The sequence below is a fragment of the Pantherophis guttatus genome, chromosome 11, assembly GCF_059756535.1.
Source record: "Pantherophis guttatus breed Tessera chromosome 11, ASM5975653v1, whole genome shotgun sequence".
In the NCBI taxonomy this organism is placed as follows: Eukaryota; Metazoa; Chordata; class Lepidosauria; order Squamata; family Colubridae; genus Pantherophis; species Pantherophis guttatus.
Window position 1 is genome coordinate 21,993,233 of NC_142073.1, and position 24,082 is coordinate 22,017,314.

General features: G+C 42.0%; 1 protein-coding gene across 1 annotated transcript in view; it reads right to left on the reverse strand.

Annotated features, from left to right (window-relative positions):
* NECAB2 (N-terminal EF-hand calcium binding protein 2) overlaps window positions 1-24,082 on the reverse strand; it is a 217,849-nt gene that overhangs the window by 100,609 nt on the left and 93,158 nt on the right. Inside the window, exons 4-5 of the mRNA XM_087877001.1 lie at window positions 16,019-16,044; window positions 10,980-11,077 (exon numbers count right to left, since the gene is read on the reverse strand). Coding sequence (XP_087733127.1) covers window positions 10,980-11,077; window positions 16,019-16,044 — 124 coding nt within the window. The remainder of the gene's footprint in view (window positions 1-10,979; window positions 11,078-16,018; window positions 16,045-24,082) is intronic.

The following is a 24,082-nucleotide window of genomic DNA, read 5'->3' on the forward strand; positions in this document are numbered from 1 at the left end:
GTATTTTTACTGTTTTGGCTGTTCACCGCCCTGAGTCCTTCGGGAGTAGGGCGGTATATAAATCAAATAAAGATAAAGATAAAGAAGATCCTGATTAAAGTGTGCTTCTCCCATCTTCTCTCTTTCCATAGGTTCTTTCTCCTTTTTCTTTCCCTCCTTTCTTTTTTTTTTTTTTTGAAAACCAGAAATCCCTCATGCCAGAAAGCTTTCGTGATATGCATGGCTGAACATCCCTCACCTTCCAAGCCAGCTGTGCTGAAGATATAAGCCGGGTCACAGAAAGTGCCAACTGCAAATGCCTGCTTTTAATTTCAAATAGCACCTACAGAAGGGCAGCAAGTTGTGTTAGCTAGAATGCTTCAGGTGATGGAAGAATTGGTAAGAGCTCTTATTTATTCAGGGCTAATATTTACGGATATTTCTGGAAGGGTGACCCAACACTCTTTGCTCTTGAAATATGCATGAGAAAAGGTCCTTATGCTGGAATTGCTGTGGTCTGGAAAACATGCATCCAGCAATTGGGAGCAGCAAATCGAATGCAGCATTGCTACAATCAATAAAATAGAATAAAAATTAGGGTGTTCTCACACAACATCTGCCACTGAAAGTTGGAATGGGGTTTATAGGCCCTGTAGCTGCTCTCCTTCCTAAACCTTCCTTTTGGTCATTTCCATTTTTTAAAATTTAAAAACCCTTCTAAAGCTAAGTCATGTAATTTCACAGTTGACCTTTTAAGGTTTTTAGAGGACTATAACCTGCCATTATAGTCTGCCCCTTCCCCTTCCCTTTCCCCTTCCCCTTTTCCTTTCCTTTCTTTTCCCTCCCTCCGTGTTTCCTCCCTCCCTCCCTCTTTTTCTCTTCTCTTCTCTTCTGTTTTCTTTTCTTTTTTCCTTTCCTTTCCTTTCCTTTCCTTTCCTTTCCTGTTTATCTTCCTTTCCTTACCCTACACCATTTCTGACAGATGGCTGCCAGTCTCTTCTTGAAAGCTTCCAGGGATGAAACTCCCACAACTTCTGAAGGCAACTTCTGTTCCACGGGTTGATTGCTCTCACTGTCAGAAAAGTTCTCTTTATTTCTAGGTTGCTTCTCTCCTTGTTCAGTTTCCATCCATTATTCCTTGTCTGGCCTTCAGGTGCTTTGGAAAATAGCTTGACCCCCTTCCTCCTCTCTGTGGCAGCCCCTCAAATATTGGAAGACTGCTATCGTGTCTCCCCTGGTTCTTTTCTTCACTAGATTGGCCATGCCCAGTTCCTGCAACCATTCTTCATATGTTTTAGCCTCCAATCCCCTAATCATCTTTGTTGCTCTTCTCTGCACTCTTTCTAGAGTCTCAACATCTTTTTTTACAGTGTGGTGACCAAAACTGGATGCAGTACTCTAGGTGTGGTCTTACTAGGGCTTTATAGAGTGGTATTAGTACCTCCCTTGGTCTTGATTGTATCCCTCTGTTAATGCAATTTAGGATTGCATTGGCATTTATGGCTGCTGCCGCACACTATTAGCTCATATTTAATTGGTTTTCCACTAAGCCACCAAGATCCGTCTCAGTTACTGCTATTAAGCCTGGTATCACCCAGTCTAATCCAGAGCAGTGGCTCCCAATGGTTTAAGCACCAGGCACCGGTTCCGTGGAGAAAAGTTTTTCCGTGGACCGGAGAAAGTGTGGTTTCACATGCTGCCTGCATCTCGCGGATGGGGCTTTGCTTGTTTGCGCAGCCTGTTTTCTGGCATGCTGCGGAACAGGGCTGGTCCACAGTTGAGGGGGTTGGGGACCCCCGTTCTAGAGAAGATACCCCATGATTATATCATGAGCTGCTGATACTCACTGGCCTGTGATACAGATGGGAATTTTTTTTTTTTAATTTGATTTATATGCCGCCCTTCTCTGGAGACATTCTCTGCGGGATATCCGTTTTCTGGACCAAACTTCTAAGAGAGGTTATATAACTTCTCAGCTGCCCTAATTCTTTGCTGACTGATGGCAGTATTTTTACAGATTTTTAAAAAATGGGTTTACTTAGTAACATAAACACCATTGGCACTTCCTTGACTGAAAAGTGAAAGAAATATAATATTTATGACTTTCCCTGCTGGGATGGATTGCTTAAGATGGAGCATTGACCTGCAAAGGTGACTCTCTAGATTTTAGGAGAAAGCTCCACAGAGCAAAATGTGGTCATGTCAGATCCAAAGAAGCATTACTAATTTAACAACTGCAGTGATTCACTTAACAAGTGTATCAAGAAAGGTCGAGAAATGTGGCAAAACTCAGTTAACAACTGTCTCACTTAGCAGGAGAAATTTTGGACTCAATTTTGGTCATAAGGCAAGGATTACTTGTGGTCCCATGGGCAGGATGCAGAATAGAATACAGAATAACAGAGTTGGAAGGGACCTTTTTTTTTTTTTTTTATTTGATTTATATGCCGCCCTTCTCCGGAGACTCAGGGCGGCTTACAGTGCATTAAGCAATAGCCTTCATACTTTTGTATATTTTATACAAAGTCAGCTTATTGCCCCCACAAACTGGGTCCTCATTTCACCTACCTTAGAAAGGATGGAAGGCTGAGTCAACCTTGAGCCTTGGCGAGATTCGAACCCTGCAGTAATTGCAGGCAGCTGGTCTTAATAAGCTTAATAACAGGGTGCCTTAAACCCCTGTACTACCAAGGCCCTTGGAGGTCTTCTAGTCCAAACCCCTGCTCAAGCATGAGATGCTATACTATTTTAGACAAATTATTGTCTAGTCCTGTGATGGCAAACCTAGGACACCTAGGACAGGTGGCACGCATAGCCATATCAGTGGACACGTGAGCTCAGCTCTGGCGTGCATGCGCGTGCCAGCCAGCTGATTTTCGGACCTTCTGGGCCTACCAGAAGTAGGGAAACAGGCTGTTTCCTGCCTCCAGAGGACCTCGGGGGGTGGTGAAGAAGGCCCGTTTTTCTCTCTCACCTGGGTCCAGAGCCTCGCTTATGAGTCTCTGGAGGCTGGGGACAGCAAAAAACGTCACGTCCTGTTCAACCGGAAGTTGGGAAACGGGCCGTTTCTGGCCTCCAGAGGACCTCTGGAGGGGCGGGGGGAAGACTGTTTTTGCCCTCCCCAGACTCCTAGAGAGGGTCTAGACCCAGGTAAGAGAGAAAAATGGGCCTTCCAGACACTGGAAACATGGAGGAGGATTGGAAAGATGGTTTAATGAAGCAGAACCAAGGAGTGAAATGCAGGAAGTCCTGCTTTCTAGAGAATCTAAATCGTGCGGCACAGCTGTTCCCCCCCTTCACTGTTTTACTTACCTTAGAAAAAGCTTCTTAATCCTTCTTTTTCGGCGCTGTGTGGTAGCGCCTGTGGTGCGCCTGTGCATGAAGCATGCATTTGGCGTGCATTACACATGCACACGCTCAGCGAATTAGTAGCAAAGCGAAGTGATAGCAGACTTTGGAGCATTTCATCCCTGAGCAGAACCATCAAGCACATAGTTCTCTGGTGCAGCTGACCACATGGAGTGGAGAGAGAGGGTTATTTATACCCTCTCTTGGGCTTTGCCCTTGAGCTTCCTGTTCCTGTGGCAAGAGCATGTATTCTATTGGTTGCTGTAGGCATCATAGCTAACCTTGTAGGTTTTCTGAGTCAAGCTTGGTTGAAGCTTGCTGGGAGATGCAATGAAGAGGCTTGTATTCTGAAAGGATGTTGGGCAATTCCATTGTGTCTTAATGGCTTTGCCCTAGTTTGGATCTTGAGTGAGGGCTAATCCCATCACCCTGAGGCTGGAGGTCTTTTGTCTTGTAGATAGGCTGGCCCAGTCCTTCTCAATGGGCACCAAATATCTGCTGGGGGCAGTGGGCTGAAGCTCTGAGTTTCTGTCTCCCTTAAGATTTCTATTTCTCTTTTAGGGGAAATATAATATTCTGCCTTTTTAATATTTCCTAAAACATTTCATTCTTCTGGGAGAGGGGTGGGTGCTAACTTTCTACAGTTGCATAGAGCTCTTAATTGGTCACCATCACTAATATACAATACATAAAGGTAAAGGTAAAGGTTCCCCTCACACATATGTCCTAATCGTTCCCGACTCTAGGGGGCGGTGCTCATCTCCGTTTCAAAGCCTTAGAGCCAGCACTGTCCGAAGACGTCTCCGTGGTCATGTGGCCGGCATGACTCAACGCCAAAGGCGCACGGAACACTGTTACCTTCCCACCAAACGTGGTCCCTATTTTTCTACTTGCATTTTTTACGTCCTTTCAAACTGCTAGGTTGGCAGAAGCTGGGACAAGGAACGGGAGCTCACGCTGTTACGCGGCACTAGGGATTTGAACCGCCGAACTGCCGACCTTTCTGAACAACAAGCTCAGCGTCTTAGCCACTGAGCCACCGTGTCCCTCCATACAATACATAAACATGACTAAATAAGTAAATTAATAAATACAAAATTATGTATACGCCCGCCTGTATTATATAACACAGGGAAACAAGCCAGTCGAGTTCAGAAGTATACACGGACACGGTGAGAAAAACGAACCTTGAGAGTTTTACCAGATGGATGGCATCATTTACAGGAAATATCCACCCAGCCAGTAATCCTTTGCCTCAGTTTCTCCTGTTCCTCTCCGCAGCACATTTGCCACAGCTAAATGGCAGAACGGGTGCTGCAGCGAGGGTTACACCAGTTTTAACGGCCAACACGTGGCGTTCTCAAAACGAGCCCATGTGTAAAAAATAAAATAAAATAAAAACCCTGCTTCGTAAAAGATGTTGGGTGTGAAAAGGAGTTATTTTAGAGCTTGCTCAGCAGATCTGCAGGGGGGAAGGGGGAGAGAGAATGCATAAAAGAGTAACTAAGGCGAATTCAACTTGGAGATGATTTTATTGCTGACATCATTCCAGGAGAAAAGCTGCAAATATGAAGCTAGATCTTTAGCAAGGTATGTTCTTACATTCCAGGGATGGGGACATTCCAGATGTTGCAGAGGCAACAGGGAGAAATGTTGAGGAATGAAAGTAAATATACATGACTTAGGATAATGTTTCAGGATCAAATCCAGTGGTGGGTTGTTCCAGGTTTTTTTTTTTTTTAATTTGATTTATATGCCGCCCTTCTCCGGAGACTCAGGGCGGCTTACAATGTGCTCAGCAATAGCCTTCATCCTTTTGTATATTTATACAAAGTCAGCTTATTGCCCCCACAAACTGGGTCCTCAATTTACCTTAGAAAGGATGGAAGGCTGAGTCAACCTTGAGCCTTGGCGAGATTCGAACCCTGCAGTAATTGCAGGCAGCTGGTCTTAATAACCAGCTTAATAACAGGGTGCCTTAGACCACTGTACTACCAAGGCTCTTTGTTCAGTCCGGTTCTTGAGAACCGGTAGTAAAAGCGGCAGGAGGGTCCACCCACCCGCCCATACGTCATATTTGGCGATCTCCACATGCGCAGAAGTGCATGCGCGTGCTCCTGTTGCAAACCGGTAGTAAAGTAGAACCCACCCCTGATCCAATCCAGGGATGGTATTCACTTACCTTCGCTACCGGTTCACAAATGTGAGTGCAGGGCCTTCAGAGTGTCAAAAATGTGGAGAAATGGGACGTGATGATGTCCGGGCAGATGGGCGGAGCCTTCCACAGCCACCAATACCGGTTTGCCCAAACCGGACAGAACCGGTTGAATACCATCACTGATCCAATCTGAGGAGGTCATGGGGACCAACAATTTATTCTTCCAAGCTTTCGGGCTTGTGCTTTAGTCCATCCTCAGGGAATTTCTTTCTCTCCAGAATATGCACATCAAATATACATATTTATATCATTCTTGGTTGTTTGTAGCTTTTAGTTGTGGATTAGGATGTTAACAGTGCTAATTAAATCAACTATTAATGAACACCCTAATCCGCAACTAAAAGCTACACATAACCAGGAACTACTTAAACACAATGTGTAGAACAGCCCAATGCACATATTCTGGAGAGAGAGAGAGAAGTTCCCTGAGGATGGGCTCCAGCACAAGCCTGAAAGCTTGAAAGAATAAAAGATATCTTCTTTCCCACGTCCTTACCACTTTCTATAGGGGGAACGATTGAAAGCATCCTGTCATATTATATTACTATGTGATTTGGAGGCATTACTGGAAGGAGACAGGAAGGCTGTGCAGAGAGTGGTGAGGACGGCAGAAAAGATTATTGGGAGTTCACTCCCTCCTCTCCAAGACATGGCATATAAGCGATGCTTGAGCAAGGCCCACAGGATTGTCTCAGACGCTACACATCCTCTCCATGACCAGTTTTCCTTGTTACCTTCTGGGAGGGGGCTTCGTGGTATCCGAAGCAGAACATCTAGGTTCAGTCACAATTTTGTTCCATATAGTATCAACCTGGTGAATTCTCAAGACTCTTTTTTCCACTATGTATTCTGAATGGTCTCTCTTTCCCTCCCTTCCTCCCTTCCTTCCTCCCTCTCTCTATAGATAGATAGATAGATAGATAGATGGATGGATGGATGGATGGATGGATGATAGATAGATAGATAGATAGATAGATAGATAGAGCAGTGGTGAAATGTAAAATTTGTTACTACCGGTTCCGTGGCCATGGCTTAGTGGGGGGCTAAAGTGACTGAGTGGGCGTGGCCAACTTTTTTTTTTTAACTTTTAAAACCATCATGCAGGAAAAAATGCTTTTAAAAGCCTCTGATGCTCAGGCAACTCAGCTGGGATCGTCAGAGACTTTCAAAAGCATTTTTTTCTACAACCTCTTCAGCTGAAGAGGTTGTAGAAAAAATGGTTTTAAAGGTTAAAAAAAAAAGTTGGCCACACCCACTCAGTCACATTAGCTCCCCACCAAGCCAACAGCCTGGGGAGGCTATTTTCACCCTCCTGGAGGCTTGAGGACAGCCTCCGGAGCCTGGGGAGGGCAAAAGCACCCCCCTCCTGCCATGGTACAGGAGGCCGACTAGGCCACGCCCACCATGGCCACGCCTACCCAGCAACCAGGCAGAGAACCCCTTGCTAAAAATTTTTGAAGCCCACCCCTGGATATATGTATAAATCAGGTTTAGCAATGCTTTCTTATTTCATGCCTCCGATTTTATTTATTCGTCACACACCCACACCTCAAGCGTACTGACTTTGGCATTAAATTATTAGCAGGGGAGAAAAAAAATCATTTCTGAAATGAAGCCTCTTTACAAAGTAAATAAGTGGCTTTTTTTTTTTTTATCGCTTCCATCAGTTTTGATTTTCCCTTCCAACTGCAAATCTGCAGCCTCCCATTTGGCTAAATAAGAAAGTAATTAGAGTGCTACCCTTTGTTTAGCTTATATCCTTTAGCGCTAATTACCGAGGCTCGTTTATGAGCTTCCCACTACAGAAAATAATTGCCACATGCCTCCTTAAAAGAAACAAACGATCGGCGGTCTTTTCGGGGTACAAAGGATAAACACCAATTAAAAACGGTTGCACAAGCACTTCACAAATAAAACAAGAGTGTAGCCAAGATTTTAATAAAGCAAAACTAATAGGCCATTTTGGGAATATCGCATCGGAATTAAAAGTAAAAGGAGACAATTTAAAAGAGAGAATTTCTTTCTAGTAGATCAGTTTAGTGAAGGAGAGAGAGAGTGAGGGGGAAAAAAACAAAACCCAGAGCTGTATCAAAAAATAATAATTCCACATTTCCCTTTGTAAATGTATTTCTTCAAGGAGAAAAGAGAAAAAGCAATGCATTGCTCAAAGTTTAAGAACAGCTGTTCTGCATAACTGGAAACTATTTTTTTCAGAAATGAATAGCCAAAGAATATAATTTGGCTTTGTTATCAACTCGTTTTGCATGCGAGAAACTTTTTATGCTCAGAACAGTGTCCAAAACAGAGACATTACTTTTTAAATCAAGGGCAGGGGTGAAATCCAGCAGGTTCTGGAGAACCGGTAGCGGAAATTTTGAGTAGTTTGGAGAACTGGCAAATGCCACCTCTGGCTGGCCCCAGAGTGAGGTGGGAATGGAGATTTTGCAATATCCTTCCCCCAGGGGTGGGGAGTGGGGATTTTGCAGTATCTTTCCCTTGGAGTGGGGTGGGAATGGAGATTCTGCAGTATCTGACTCAAGTTGTACAAAGTGTTGATATAGTTCTTTTTTACAATTCGAACACTTTTGCAATGTTTTTTTAATGTTTTATTATGGGATAGTTGTATTTGTAGATATGGAGGCATTCACTGCCCATCAATCTCCTTAATGTGGTAGCTTGAACTGCTGCCGACTTCTCTTCCAAGCCTGTAGCTAAGGCATAATCTTCGAACTCTGCCCTGAACTCATTCCAATTGCTACCGCAATCTCCACTCATCCTCATAGACTCAGGCAGAGGTATACTGTTAGCAGCTGCCATACTTCCACTGCTTAGCTTTCGGGAGTATGCTTCAAATGTATCCGGAAGACATGGATTCAGGCTTCTGACACCATGTTTCAAGTAGGTTTAATCATCAATAAAAAACCCTTACAGGTATATATCTACATATGACAGGAACTGGAAATACCTCACAGACGCAGCTGAAGGCAGCTCCTCGAGAGTCAAGGAATACATCTCAAACTAATCCTGCCAAGACTGCAGACATAACCCTTGTAACAGTATCCTTCCCCCTGGAGTGGGGAGGGAATGGAGATTTTGCAGTATCCTTCCCCTGCTATGCCCACCAAGCCACACCCACAGAACTGGTAATAAAAAAAAATTGGATTTCACCACTGATCTCAAGGCCAGCAGGCCAGATCCAGCCAGCGGGGTGCTTAGATCTGGGCCATGAGGCCGCCCTGGAACCAGCGAAGGACTGGCCCGCCGCGGTGGCCCCCGTTTTCACTGGCAGAGGGCTAGCAAAACAAACTAAAAGCAAAACAAAACAAAGCAAAAGGAGAAATGTTTCCCCTTTTGCATTTGAGCCTGCAAGAAGGGACAGGAAAGGAGAAAGGGAAAGAGGAAAGTCAAAGAAAAAGGTGGGAAGGTGGGAAGAGAGTGAGGAAGGAAAAAGAAGGAAAAGGGGGAAGGAAGAAGAAAGGAGAATGAAGAGGGAAGGAAAAAGAAAGAAAAGGAAGGAAGGCAGGAGGGAGGGAGAGAAGGAAGGAAGGAAGGAAGGAAGGAAGGAAGGAAGGAAGGAAGGAAGGAAGGAAGGGAAGTCCTGCTTTAGCACTTGGCCACCAGCAGAGGACAAGGGTTTGGCGCTTTCCCTGGACTTGCCTTCCTCCTCTAGAGACGATGAATCCCCCCAGCCCCGCCCGGGTTACCAGAAGAGCCCCCGACATGAGTGATGTTGAGATGGCCACACCTACCCCAGCCACGCCCCCCCCTGTCCCCCTCTCGAGATCTGTTGTGACTCCGACCCCCGAGCCCGTCTTATCAGAGGGAGAAGACTCCGAAAGTGAAGGAGAGGCGTTGGCAAGGCCTCCCTCTCCAGGATCCTCCTCTCTGGCAATGCCTCAGGTGTCCTCTGAAGGCCAAGAGATAGGCCAGGAGCCAGGCACTTCTGAGCAGCCGCAGTTAGACGGTGACGGAGATAAGTCTTGGCTGGATCCCCGACAGCGTCGGAAAGACAAGCGCGCGCAGCAGAGAAGGAGGCGTGCCAGAGATTAAGCTGAGTCACTGGACCACACCCCACACGGTATAAAAGGGGGTGTGGTGGCCATTCAGGCCTTGTGATGGACAAAACTGAAAAGCTAGCAAGTCATACTGCGTTTCTGGAACTTTGTTATATGCCCTCCTTGGATTTATTATCGACTGAACTTGACAATTCTTTGGCTTTGTGGACTTATTTTGGTTTATCGGACGGAGGAGAAAAACCTCCCTTTGTGAGTAAAGTTTTTGGCAGGCAGCTACTGGGTTGCTGCCAATTCTGTTATCTCAAAGGAATTCCTGACTGCTGGTTTTATTAACTCCTGGCTGACTGTTTGTGTGCGTGTGTGAGACGGGGACAGAACAAGATCAAGCCCTCCTCAACGAAATCGAGTTTGACACTCCTGTTTTAAATCCTTGTTACCATTTCCCATCTTACAGCAAGCTTCCCTATAAAAATCTATCTTTTTTTCTAAATTTTAGAGTTTAATTCTAAACCCACCTGCATTCTGGGATATCAGAATAAAATCTGCTTTGTGTGTTAGTCTGGACTTTACTACATTCTTTTTTTAAAAAAATATTTTATTCGTTTTAAAAGTAAAACAATGGACATTGCTGGTTTCTAACATTTGTGTCAAATTCAAGTGAATCAGTAATATATTCCTTAATCTATATACAAATTTACACATCTCCTATTTCATTATATATCAAATATACGGTATTTTACTTCCTTTACTACATTCTTGTTTTTTTCCCCTCGCTCAGTAAAATTTTTCTTATTTGGGACAGATCAACGCAGAGAAAAAAACCAGACAGGATTGCAGAAAATTAACCCACTTTCTGTTTGACATTTTCATCCTTTTAACAGAAATCCCACTTCAAGATGCCAAGGCAAATTCTAACTCTTTTTTTAAAGGTTGTTTGCATGTCAAATGGGAGAGAAAAATGCAACTTTGCTAAAGCTTAAAGCTTCCAACTTGGCAGCTTTAAGACTTGTGCTTTAAGCATAGCTGGCTGAGAGTTGAAGTCCACAAGTCTTAAAGCTGCCAAGTTGTAAGACCTCTGGCTTAAAGCCTTAACCCGTTTCACAAGCTGAATGCATTTCAGGGGGGAAAAAAATAACGATCAGCAAGTTCAACGCAGTTTCCTCTCTAACAACCTAGAATTGCAAGCAAAAACTCCATCCAGCTTAATTGTGGTAATTTGTAAGGGGCTAATGTTTACCGAGAGCTTTTAATCGGAGAACTACCTCTTTTGATTGTGTTGGTGCACCATTATGATTAATTGCACGTTGAGTGTTAATGCCGTTTTGTGTTCCTGTTCTAAAAAAGGTTGTTGGATAATACAAGTTGGTCATTTCCAGGGCGTCGGATAAATTGTGGGTAACTCACAATTGACAACTCACCCGTTTTGTGTAGCCCATGGCCTTCAGAATGGAGAGATTGAGCGTTTCCAAGGACGCCAACACATCTTCATAATCTCCCATGTGGTCAGCAAAGTAATCTGGAGACCGGGAAGAGAAAAATCCACAAGTCTTAAAGCTGCCAAGTTGGAAGACCTCTGGCTTAAAGCCTTAACCCGTTTCACAAGCTGAATGCTGTTAGGAATAAGACTATTACCTAACTTGTTGGGTTGGCAATATATAAACCATCAATGTATGTTTGCAGTATATTGCAATTGTATTGTATAGCTCAGTGGTAGGCAAACTTGGCTCTTTCACACCCTGTGGACTTCAACTCCCAGAATTCCTAAGACAGCCAAGCTGTCTTAGGAATTCTGGGAGTTGAAGTCCACAGGGTGTGAAAGAGCCAAGTTTGCCTACCACTGGTATAGCTTTAAGACTGCTGTATTGCATCCTACTGTGTCCTGATTGGTTAGCTTTGTTGCCAATGTCCTTAAAAGGGAGCTAGAAACATGGCTTGTTCTCTTTGTTGGTCTTGCTCTCTGATATCTCTATCTGACTTGCTGTATTACTGTTTGCAACTCCAGAAGAACTGCTTATGGTGGATGATTGCTACGACTGGTATGAAGACTTTGTTTATTGGACTGTGCTTTATTTTTCCTGAATGTAAACTCTAAACACGACTCAGTGTATCTGTGTGGTGACTGTGCTTATTCATAACTACTCTCAACCGCATTCATGTGCACGCCCCTTGCTACTCAAGGTGTTATTCCTTAACACTGGTTATAGGCCCAGGATACTGAGAGTTAGTGTGAATACACAGTGCCATATTCAGACAGCTGTTTTTGTGGTTTATTGTCCAAGTGAAGATGGCACAAGAACAGTCAACCAGCATATCTCTGATAACGCGGTTAGATGGAACGAATTACGTTTCCTGGTCTATGAAGTGCAGCCTACTTCTGCGTAAGGAAGGGCTATGGGTATGGGCTGTAGTTCATGATCCACCGGATGTAATTGCTTGGGATCCTGCAGACGATGAAGATGCCAAGAAAATAGCCAAATTTATCCGGGATAATGAAAGGGCGGAAAAAAATAATGATGAGCAAGTTTCCTCTCTAACAACCTAGAAATAAAAGCGGGAGATCGTTTCAAAGATTGCTTCAAGGTTGAGCCATCATAACTTCTGAAAGATCAAGCATCAAGCATCCTCTCCTGGGGGGGTGGTGGTAAGGGGGGGGGGTCTGATGGCTGACCACGAAAAGCCAGCAGCTCCGCCTTCCACCTTATTAGCAAAAACATGAGTAGTAAATCACTGCCTCTCATCTTAGAAGGTGGGGAGGGGGGGAGAAAATGTTAAGGCACAGAATTGTGTGATGTTTTCACCCTGCTTGAGGCAAGAAACTTAGTGTTGTTCTTTTCCAACCACGAGCTGTTCTCCGTCCTTCCCTCCATGTTTCTCCCACCCTTCCTTCCTTCCTTCCTTCCTTCCTTCCTTCCTTCCTTCCTTCCTTCCTTCCTTCCTTCCTTCCTCCTTCTCCTTTCCTTCTCTCGGTTCATTCTTTCCTTTCTTTTTCCTCCCTCCCTTCCTCCATATTTCTCTGTCCCCTTCCTTCCTTCCTTCCTTCCTTCCTTCCTTCCTTCCTTCCTTCCTTCCTTCCTCCTCCCCTTTCTCCCTCCCTCCTCTCCTTTCCTCTTCTTTCCTCTTTCCTTTCCTTCCTTCCTTCCTTCCTTCCTTCCTTCCTTCCTTCCTCCTCTCCTTTCTCCCTCCCTCCTCCTTTCCTTTCCTTTCCTTTCCTTTCCTTTCCTTTCCTTCCTTCCTTCCTTCCTTCCTTCCTCCTCCCCTTTCTCCTCCTTTCCTTTCCTTTCTCCTCCTTTCCTTTCCTTTCCTTTCCTTTCCTTTCCTTTCCTTTCCTTCCTTCCTTCCTTCCTTCCTTCCTTCTTCTCCTTTCCCTCTCTCTGTTCATTCTTTCCTTTCTTCTTTTTCCTCCCTCCATATTTCACCATCCACTTCAGAGGTGGGTTTCATATAATTTTACCACCGGTTCGCCACACACAGAAAATGTATGCGCGTGCCTGTGCACACTCTCTTTGCTCGGCCACGCGCCTTCCGCGCATAGGGAATCACTGCAGATATTAAGTGATTCGTGCAGCTGAAAAAAAAATCTGGCTTTCCCGACTGAAATGGTATAGGGTTTCCTGCCTAAGCAGGGGGTTGGACTAGAAGACCTCCAAGGTCCCTTCTAACTCTGTTATTCTATATAACTATCTGTAATTTCAACGCCACCATTCCCTCCTTCTGAAGGAGTCCGCTCTCTCTAATAAACTCGGATTCTTTGCTGCCACCAATTCCAACCAGAAAAAACTAAAACCAAGTGCCGTAGGCTTTTATTTTTTAAAAGAAATAAATAAAACCTGAATGGGATGTCACCACCGGCATATTCCTAACCACAAACTGACATGTCTTACAGGAGTCTCCTATAAATAACCTCCAGAGACAGATTATTAATTAGCCTCCCAGGGCTTAATTAAAATGCCATATATCGGTTTGAACAGAATGCAGGATGGAAGAAGCGACAGGAACCGGTGCACAGCGGCGCTCAGCCAGGGCGAACTTCGGCTGTTTGCCGCCGATAAAAGCTCAAGGTGCCTAATTTTCAGCAGCTGCAGCCGCTTCCCCACATCGTACAACAAAAGCACACAAAAAAAATGAATCGCGGTGCAGAGCTGGCTTTCAAAAGAGAAATGGATAAAGTCAATCCTTCTGCAGAAAGCATAAAGCCTAAATCCCACTGCATAGGCCAGGAAGCTTCAGAAATAAAATGCTATTTGGACAAGGGTGCTCTCTATACCATCTGTCTAACTGAAATGGGATTAGGAAACCGTTTTTTTTTTTTTTGCTCCATTTTGCAAATCTAGGCTTGCATTAGGAGCTTCAAATAAGGGCTGAGAACATAGTACATAGAATAACAGGGTTACATTGGAGGTCTTCTGATCCAACCCACTGCTCAAGCAGGAAAATCTATATAACAACTGGCTGTCCAATCTCTTCTTATAAACTTCCAGTGTTGGGAGCATTCACAACTTCTGGAGGCAAGTTGTTCACCTCTTTGATTCTTCTCACAGTCGGAAAATGTCTCCTTAGTTCTAGGTTGCTTCTCTCCTTGATTAGTTTTCCATCCATTGTTTCTTGTCCTGCCTTCAAGTGGTTTGGAAAATAGGTTGACCCCAGGGGTGAAATGCTACCGGTTCAGGATGGTTCGCCCGAACCGGTAGTAAAAAAAATGCTTTAAAAAGTACCAAAAAAGTTCCTACGATCGTGCAGCACAGCTGCTCGTTTTTACTTTTTTAAAAGTATTTTTTTACTACCAGTTCAGGCAATAGGTAGTAAAAAAATGCTTAAAAATGCTAAAAAAAAAAAAAAGGTTCCGACAATCAGCTCCGACAATCAGCTGTGTCAAGCAATTGTCAGAACTTTTTTTTTAAAAAAATTTAAAGCACTTTTTTCTACCTATTGCCACTTTTTGTGTAAAGTGTGATAGTTTGTTTTTGAGCTCTCTGTGGCTCTGTGAGGCTCCTGCTTGTTGCAGGGGCCATTTTGTGTGAAGTCCAGCTGCTTTTGCACTGCGTGCGAGTCAGTTGTGTAGCTTTTGTGTTATTTTTGTATTTTTATATTTTGTGTAAAGTGTGATAGTTGGGTTTCCCGGTCACATGACCACCAAGCCACATCCACCAAGCCACATGACCACCAAGCCATGCCCACCCAGTCACATGACCACCAAGCCACGCCCACCCAGTCACACCCACAGAACTGGTAGAGGAAATTTCTGAATTTCACCACTGGTTGACCCTCTCTTTTCTTTGACAGCCCCTCAAATATTGGAAAACTGCTATCATTTCACCTTTAACCCTTCTGTTTGATAGGCTAGCTAGACATACTCAGTTCCCCCAACCATTGTATGTTTTTAGCCTCCAGTCCCCTAATTATTTTTGTTGCCCTTCTCTGCACTCTTCCTAGAATCCTAGAATCTTTTTAGTATCGTGGTGACCAGAATTGGGCACAGTTTTCTAACTGTGGTCTGATCGGTGTGGTATAATAAAGCAGTACTATCACTTTACGTGATCTTGTAACTATCCCTTTGTTGAGGCATGTTAGCATTTTTCCCAGCTACAGCACACTGCTGGCTCATACTTCAGTTCAGTTCCTCTGTTTGTTTCATGTGTTTGCATGTTACTCCCACGTAAGTAAACCTGACAGTTGCTTGAACATTGGTCTATTTCACACAACATGTTAAGACGATATTTGGAGTTCTACAACACAATACAGACTTCATATTCGTAAAATCTCTGATCTCCGTGTATTTCGCTGTGCCCTCAAAACCTTGTTGTTCTGCCAGGCTGGGCTATCAATGTAAAGATTTTAATTGGTTTTTAAATATGGGATTTTAAATTTGGGGTTTTATAACTGGGCCTATCATTTAATAATTTTAATTATTTTTAAATTTTGTTTGTCTTTGTGCTTTTAATCAGGCTGTACACTGCCCTGAGTCCTTCGGGAGAAGGGCGGTATAGAAATAATATTAATAATAATAATAATAATAAAATAATAATAATAATAATAATAATAATAATAATAATAATAATAATAATAATAATAATAATTGCATATATTCCTTTCTTGAGCAGTAAATACCCTGTAGGCATGTCAGCAGTATTCAGAAGAGTATTCAAAGTAAGAAGGAAGTTAGAGTTTAACAATCCCAGTCCTATCCCTGTTCTATAGACACACACAGGTACAAAGGGGTGGGGCCTGAATTGGAATGCCACACCTGTTTTGATCCCCACCCTGTCAAAATGCCACCGATTCCTGTTAAAACAGGGGTGTCCAAGGTTGGGCTGCTGGGGGTTCAGCAAAGCTGTCTGGGGAATTCTGGGAGTTGAAGTCCACCTATCTTAAAAGTTGTCAAAATTGGCCAACCCCGTATTAAAATCACAAATGGGAAACCGGCATTCATTGTGCAATCAAGACATAAAAAGGTACTCACCACACAACTCCTTGGTATCCACGTTACTTGGGAGGAAAGGGAAAGAAGAAAGAAGAAAAGAATGAGAATGCAGGGAATTAAAAAAAAAAGGGGGGGGGAAGGTAGAACATTTAACACCAAGCAATTCACAACCAGTTCAGCCGAAAGAATTTGTGGATGTGTTTGAAGGCGTTTAATCAATGCTGCCGTCTTTGAAACCAAGGTTTCAAAAGTCACATGCCAGGACTTTTTTAGAGAACAAGTGTTCCTAAACCGGTTTAAATTGATTTTATGGTGGATACGAGCACAACGAAACCTTGTTCTCTCTGCTAACAAACTCATGTATAGCAACATAAAAAATTAAGCGGTAAACTCTTCCCTGTGCAGATAATGCTTGCCACAATATTGCCGGAGATATACAGTTGTAGTCCTCGACCACAACTGAGCCCAAAATTTCATCAAATAAGGTGTTGGCTGGAAAAGATTTTAAAATTAAAAATAGAAGTTAAACCGGAGTTTTTCTTATTAGGTATTATAGATTTATTTATTTATTTAGCGTATGGCTGGTCACACACAGTATTAAAACATTTCATTTTTACAGGTTAAAAACAATTAAAACAGTAAGAAAACCTAAAAGGAAAACAGAAATAGCATCTCAAAGTATTCAAAGGTGTTATAGAGGGCAAATATAACAAGAATACAATCTACCTAATATTACACATATTAACAGCAGCAAGAATAGCTTTTGCCCAAAAATGGAAGAGCAAAGAAACCTCCTCGGAAGAAGACGTGCTAACTAAAATCCTTAATTGTGCAGAAATGGACAGACTAACCTTGGAGCTTAAGGATAAAAGTGAATCAGCGTACTACGAAATCTGGACTAAAATTTATGAATGGTTGGACAGGAAGAGGAATGGTAAAATGAAGGTGTAGTGAATGTCCAGAAATGGTTATGTCAATGTATGTTAAACTTGTATGTGAGAAATGATTATATTGAGTATGGATGTAGCCAGTGGTGAAATCTAAAATTTGTTATCACTGGTTCTGTGGGCGTGGCTTGGGAGGGGTAATGTAACTGGATGGCGTGGCCATTTTTTAAAAAAACTTTTAAAACCATTTTTTCTACAACCTCCCTCCCGGCTCGGAAATGTGAGTGCGCAAATGTCACCTCTGCGCATGCGCACGACCTCCTGTGCATATGCAGTAGTCATGCATTATGTCCGGGCAGGTGGGCAGAGCCTCCCACAGTCGCCGCTACCAGTTTGCATGATCCAGAAAGAACTGGCTGAATCCCACCACTGATCAGGGTTGTGTTTGACTTCAGGGGGCCGGAGTGGATGTGGCCAGCTCGACGTCACTCGTGTCGGGGGCGCCTGTGGAGGCCCCAGCGCTCTGCCAGCGAAAACAGGCTCCCGAGCTCCGTTTTTGGCTGCGATGACCTCCTGCAACTCTCGGCCAGCGAAAATGGAACTCGGGAGAGTCCGGAACTGTTTTCGCTGGCAGAAGCACCGCAGGCTGGTCTTTTGCTATTTCCAGGGTCGCCCCACAAGCCAGATCTAAGCACTAAGGATCCAGCACCCAGGCCTTGAATTTGACACCTCTGCATTCGATAGATATGGTGTGCACCGCCCTGAGTCCTTTTTGGAGAAGGGCGGTATAGAAATTTAATTAATAATAAATAATAATAAATAAATAAATTATTATGACTAGTTTAAACTACTATGTAAAACTAAACAGTAGTTTGATGTTATTACCTTGTTCTACTGCACCAAGGGACCTGGTGGTTCAGTGGCTAAGACACTGACCTTTTTGATCGAAAGGTCAGCAGTTCAGCGGTTTGAATCCCTAGTGTTGCATATCGGGGTGAGCTCCCATTCCTTGTCCCAGCTTCTGCCAACGTAGCAGTTCGAAAGCACATAAAAAACGCAAGTAGAGAAATAGGGACCACCTTTGGGAAATGAGAAGGTAACAGTGTTCCGTGCCCCTTTGGCATTGAGTCGTGCCGGCCACATGACCACAGAGATGTCTTTGTACAGCGCTGGCTCTTCGGCTTTGAAACGGAGATGAGCACCGCCCCCTAGAGTCGGGAACGACTAGCACATATGTGCGAGGGGAACCTTTACCTTTACTGCACCAAAGGGAGTCTGAAATCAATGCCTTTTCTTTCTTTTTTTTCTCCTTCTTCTCTTCCACACTTTTCTCTTCCCCTTCCCTATCTCTCCTCCTTTTTGCTTTGGTATTTTTTTGGTGTGTGTGTGTGTGTGTGTGTGTGTATGTTATATCATAAATTAATAAAATTGTTATAAACACAGGAAAAAAAGGGAGAAAATTGGCGCATTCTATCTGCCAATTAGAAGGACTCCGTAGGTGGGCAAAAAATGCCGACTCCAGTCTAAACAATACAGGGAGGCCAGATGTGTGAATGTGGACTCTAATTGTCTCCAGTCTAGACAGAAAAAAAACCAATCAGCGGTGTCAAACCTTTGAGGTAAGTCAGATCAAATCACCACAGGGATTTCAGGAAATCCGCTTTGTATTTGTAGAGAATTGCAACAGAATCTGGAAAGGTTTTTTTCTCTGTCCCAACAAAATGAATGCAGTTAGTCTAAGCTTCTTTCTTGTGCTCCTTTCTGTCAGATGTAAATGCCTTATTCCCTATTGTGTAAATAATGTATATATGGGGTATCAGGGGTTAACTTATTCTTTGTTTCTTAATGTATTCATAATTCACCACTCCCACTCTTGGCTCCACCCTTTGTATATATAAGGAGCCACCTTCACCATTTTCTTTGCTTCTATCTGTGAATATTCAGTGAATATAGAATGCCTACTATAATTAAAGAGAAATATATTTGAAACTCTAACTCTCATTATTATTATTGAGTCTGATCCTAAAAATATTGCAACAAACTGGTAGCAGAGGATGGTTAATTGACTCAATAAATAACTAAAAATGTATAAGAAAGATAGGCCCAACACCAGGGCCTACAGCAAAGAAATAGAAACTGAACAAGAAATAATCAACGAATCCACAAACGCGATTTCGAGAGAATCCGAAGAATACACCACTGAAGAAGAAGAACTAATAAATGAAAATGACGGCCAGGAGGAAATCGAAATAGAAAATAACGAACTCAGGTCAGAGATACTGAAGCTTTTAAAAAGCCAGAAGAATGATGAAAGCCTCATCGCGAACCTCCAAGAAATGCTGAAGAACAGCGGAGCAGCGAGAGAGAAAAACATCGCTAAAGAGAAACCCAAAGACCAAAAAACTGTGAGTGAGATGACTACAGAGAAAGTCGTTATGAAAAAGAAAAGATGTGATCCCGCGCGAAATTTTGAATGGCAGCCATCTTGGTTTCAACAAGCCTCCAAAGTAAGCGAAGCAGAGCCAATCAAAATGCTCAGTTCAAAATTTCTGGCGCGAAAAACGTTATCAGACAACGAAAGTGAAAAGGAGGATTCAAACTCTTCGGAAGAGCCAGAATCAGAAAATGAAAACGACTTAACGAAATCACAAGTAAAGTCAGCAATGAAGACGCTTTTTGCTGCATTCGGGCCAAAATTAAAAATTTCCAAAGCGCCAACGAAGAAGCAAGCGAACAAGCCGATACTTCAAGACCTGCACGCTCCCATCCTGAATTCGAGAACGAAGACGCCCGAGCCCAGAGAGCCATGTCGATTCCGCCCTACACCGCAGACCGAAGCAAGTGCCAACGCACCCAAAAGAAAGAGAAGAACAGCCGCCGCCATCAGAACTCCTAAGACCGAGCCAGAGACCGACTCGTCTGAAGAGGAACGGAGCGAGCGAGCTACAATGGAGAGAACCTTCCACGACGACGTCAAAGAAGAAATGAACAACGCGCATGTGCGAAACTACGTAGACGGTCCGGAAAGACTTGAACTGGCCAGAGAACTGCGCAGACTCGTTGCGAGCATTCCCATGCCGTTTTGCAATTTCCTACACTTGCGAGACCACGGACTACCTCAGGTTGTAAGTAATGGACAAAATAATGTGGGTAACTTACCCAGTGACTTCCCAAAACTTAGGGTTGATGGCATTAATTTACAAGAATGGTATCAACAGCTCCAGGTTGTCTTTATGAAAGAAAATTTACTATTTTTTATCACTAGTCCCCCAAGAAGACCTTGGACTTTAAAAATAGATTGTTTACACCATAAGGCATTTTTCTTAATAATATCTAGCGTGTCTCCTGCAATGTATCATAGCATCAAACCAAATCTAACTGTTTCAGAAATAATTCAATGCATGTTTAATTTGTTTCACAGCGATAGTGTAGCTACCACCACAAGAATGTCTAAGGACTTCTTTTCTTCCAGAGTAAAACCAGGGGTTTCCATAAGTGAGCATTTAATATCTTTAAACAAAATAAGAGCTGAGCTGCATTTGAGGGGGGAAGTGATTTCAGATCAAACAATGAAAAGTGTTATTATCAACTCACTTGATTCATCATGGGATAGTTTTATGTCACACTTAGACACCATCAATCTAGGATATTTGTCAATAGAAAGTCTGTCTAACAAATTGATAGCAGAAGACAATTCAAGAAAAAATCGTTATAGCAATCACACAGAACACAAACCTTTTAGGAAGGTAGCTTTCCAAGAAAAATATAATGAAACTTTTAAATGCCACAATTGTGGGTCCAGAGAACACAATAGAAGAGATTGCCCCAAAATTTCAAAGGAAAGACATAGGTCAGAATATAGGAATAAATACAATTATAGACAGTCTTCCACAGATAGACATAAATATAGAAGTCCACCAAATTACAGAGAAAGTAGAGGGGGCAGAGAAAATTCAAAAGAGAGAAAATCTGGTTCACTGAATGGACTAAATAAACAAGATAACACTAAAACGCAACCAAGTGAGAACAATAATTGGCTTATTGATTCTGGAGCAACTAATCACACCACTAATAACAAAAATATATTGTCTTCATTTACAGAAGATAAGTTTGTAATTAAGGTAGCTAATCAAGAAAAAGTTCAAGTATTAGGCAGAGGGAATGTGACCTTGCCTGGTCTAGGAAAAATAGAGGGGGTATTGTTAATACCAGAAATACCTCATAACATACTAAGTGTCATAAAATTAAGCAGAGATTCTGACATCAATATAGCTTTCTCAAAGGGAAAAGCAACTTTAGAGAAGAATAAAACAAATGTAGGCACTGTGATGATTAAAGGAGGCCTACCCTATCTGATAACAAAAGAAAGATGGTTACATAACATTGATTCAAACATGGAAGATTGCATTGAGGCAGATGATGAAAATATTAGTAACAGTGACAATGATGAATGTAAAATATCTCATGATCACACAGATACACACAATGAGAAGAAACCAAAAATAGGTAAACCAATTCATGACGAGTGTGCTCATATCTTACATAGGAAGTTAGGACATGCAAGTTTTCCTGTAGTACAAAAAATGACTGAACACGCAGAAGGTGTCAAAATAAAAAATTGTGAAAATTATTTGGAATGCTCAGTATGTAAATCTACTAAATTAAAAACTAGTCCCAGGCCAAAAAAATCCACCAGATCAACTAACAAAATTTTTGACTTAGTACACATGGACTTAGTTGGTCCATTAACTCCATCAATCACTTATAGAAAACGTTACTTCCTAACAATAGTAGACGATTACAGTCGCTATGGTTTTGTTTACACATTAAAACACAAGGATGAAACCTTTCAAAAATTTAAGGAATTTTACAAACGCATAGAAACACAACATAATATCAGAATAAAACAAATTATGACAGATAGGGGATGTGAATTCATGTCTAAAGAATTCTCCCAATGGTTAAAGGATAGAGGAATGCTACATTACACGTCTAGTCCATTTTCTGCGTTCCAAAACGGGATTGCAGAGAGAAAGAATTCCACATTACAAACCATGATTAGATGCACATTAGAGGATGCTGGTTTAGGCAAACAATTTTGGTCAGAAGCCCTACATTATTCAAATTACACTCAAAATAGAACCTGGTCCAGTATTGTGAATAAGACACCATATGAGGTGATGTATAATAGGAAACCAAAATTAGCACACATGCACATATTTGGGGTCACTGCAGACGTACACATACCCAAACAATTGAGAAGAAAGGGAGAAAACGTATCCAGAAGATTAAGATTTATGGGATATGAAACTGGCACCAAAGGGTACAGATTCATTGATAATAATAATAAATTTATAGTTTCCAGAACAGCTGTGTTCCATGAACAGGCCAACTGGTCTAAATTACATCTTAATGAAATATTTCCGAATAAATGCAAGGATACCAAATCTCGTGAGGAAGGGACGATAGAAAATCAAAATATTAACAAAAATAAAAGCAAAACCAAAACATGGACAAATAGTCAACACAAAATAAAGACAGACACATTAACAAAAAAGGAAGCAAGATATTTGCATGACTACCATAGCAAACCAGAAAGAGCTATTAGGAACAACAGAAATCAAATACCAAATAAATACAAAGACTACATAATGCATATGGATGGTGAACAAATAACACCTAATACATATGAGGAAGTATTAAAGCTACCTCGTGAAGAAAAAGAAAAATGGGAACTAGCTATGAAAAAAGAGATGGAGAGTTTGCAAGGATTAAATGTATTCACACCTGCGATTGCACCCAAAGATAAAACAATTATTGGTACCAGGTGGATTTATAAAATTAAGAATCTAGAAGGAGGCAATACCTTATACAAAGCTAGATTGGTTGCACAAGGTTATGCACAAAAATATCCGGAGGACTATACTGACACATACTCCCCCACAGTAAGAACAGAGAGTGTTAAAACAGCTCTAGTAGTAGCATCCACACTCAATCTTGATGTATTTCAATATGACATACAGACTGCGTACCTACACGCAAAACTAGATAAGGAAATATACGTAAGAGCACCTCACAGTCAATACACCAATAAAAATGAAATTTGGCTATTGAACAAGAGTTTATACGGATTAAAGCAATCTGGCAAAAGATGGTACGATTGCTTGGTAAAAGTACTTAAAACCATGGATTTCAACGCTACCACTGCTGATAACTGTTTCTTTGTCAAAAAGAGTGATGATCACGTTGAGTTTGTATTGATTTATGTAGATGATATTTTATATATAGGAAAACACAGAGAGAGAAGAGAAATCTTTGTAAACAAGTTAAATGAACATTTCTCATTGAAATCTCTAGGTAAAGTAAACAAATACCTTGGTGTACAAATTAACAAAACTAGAAGGGGATTCAAACTTACTCAGAAAGATAAGATTATTGAACTTCTAAACAAATGCAATTTAAACAATGCCAAACCCTGTGACACTCCTATGCAAACTGATTTCCTTAGAAATACTGATGAATCTTCCCCTGAATTCAAGGATAATACATTTTATAGATCAGTCATAGGTTCACTTCTTTATATATCTAATTGGACCAGGCCAGATATTGCATTACCACTCAATTTATTATCAAGGCACGTTAGTAAACCAACAATGTATCACTGGGAAGCTGTCAAAAGAATTTTAAGATATCTGAAAAGTACATTAGACTTTTGTCTAGTATTAGAGCCTAGTGATAATAAAGAACCAAGACTTACATGTTACGCAGATGCGGATTGGGCTGGAGATACATCATGCAGAAAAAGTACTTCTGGTTATATTTTTCTGTTAAATGACTGTCCAGTTTACTGGTACACTGGTAAACAAGAACTGGTAGCCACTTCAACCACAGAAGCGGAATATGTTTGTTTATCCAAAGCTGCAAATAACCTTGTATGGTTTAATGATTTAATTTCAGATGTTTGGAAAAAACCTGCTTTGCCTTTTGTTATGCATGAAGACAATAAAGCGGCTATTGAAATATCTAGATCCGATGCCATTGGACAAAGATCCAGGCATATAGATATAAAATTTAAGCATGTGAGACAATTGTCTCAAGATGGATTTATCAAAGCAGTGCATTGCGATACCTCTGAACAATTAGCTGACATATTAACGAAGCCTTTACCTTCTAAACAGCACAAATACTTAACTTCCAAATTGTATGTCTTATATTG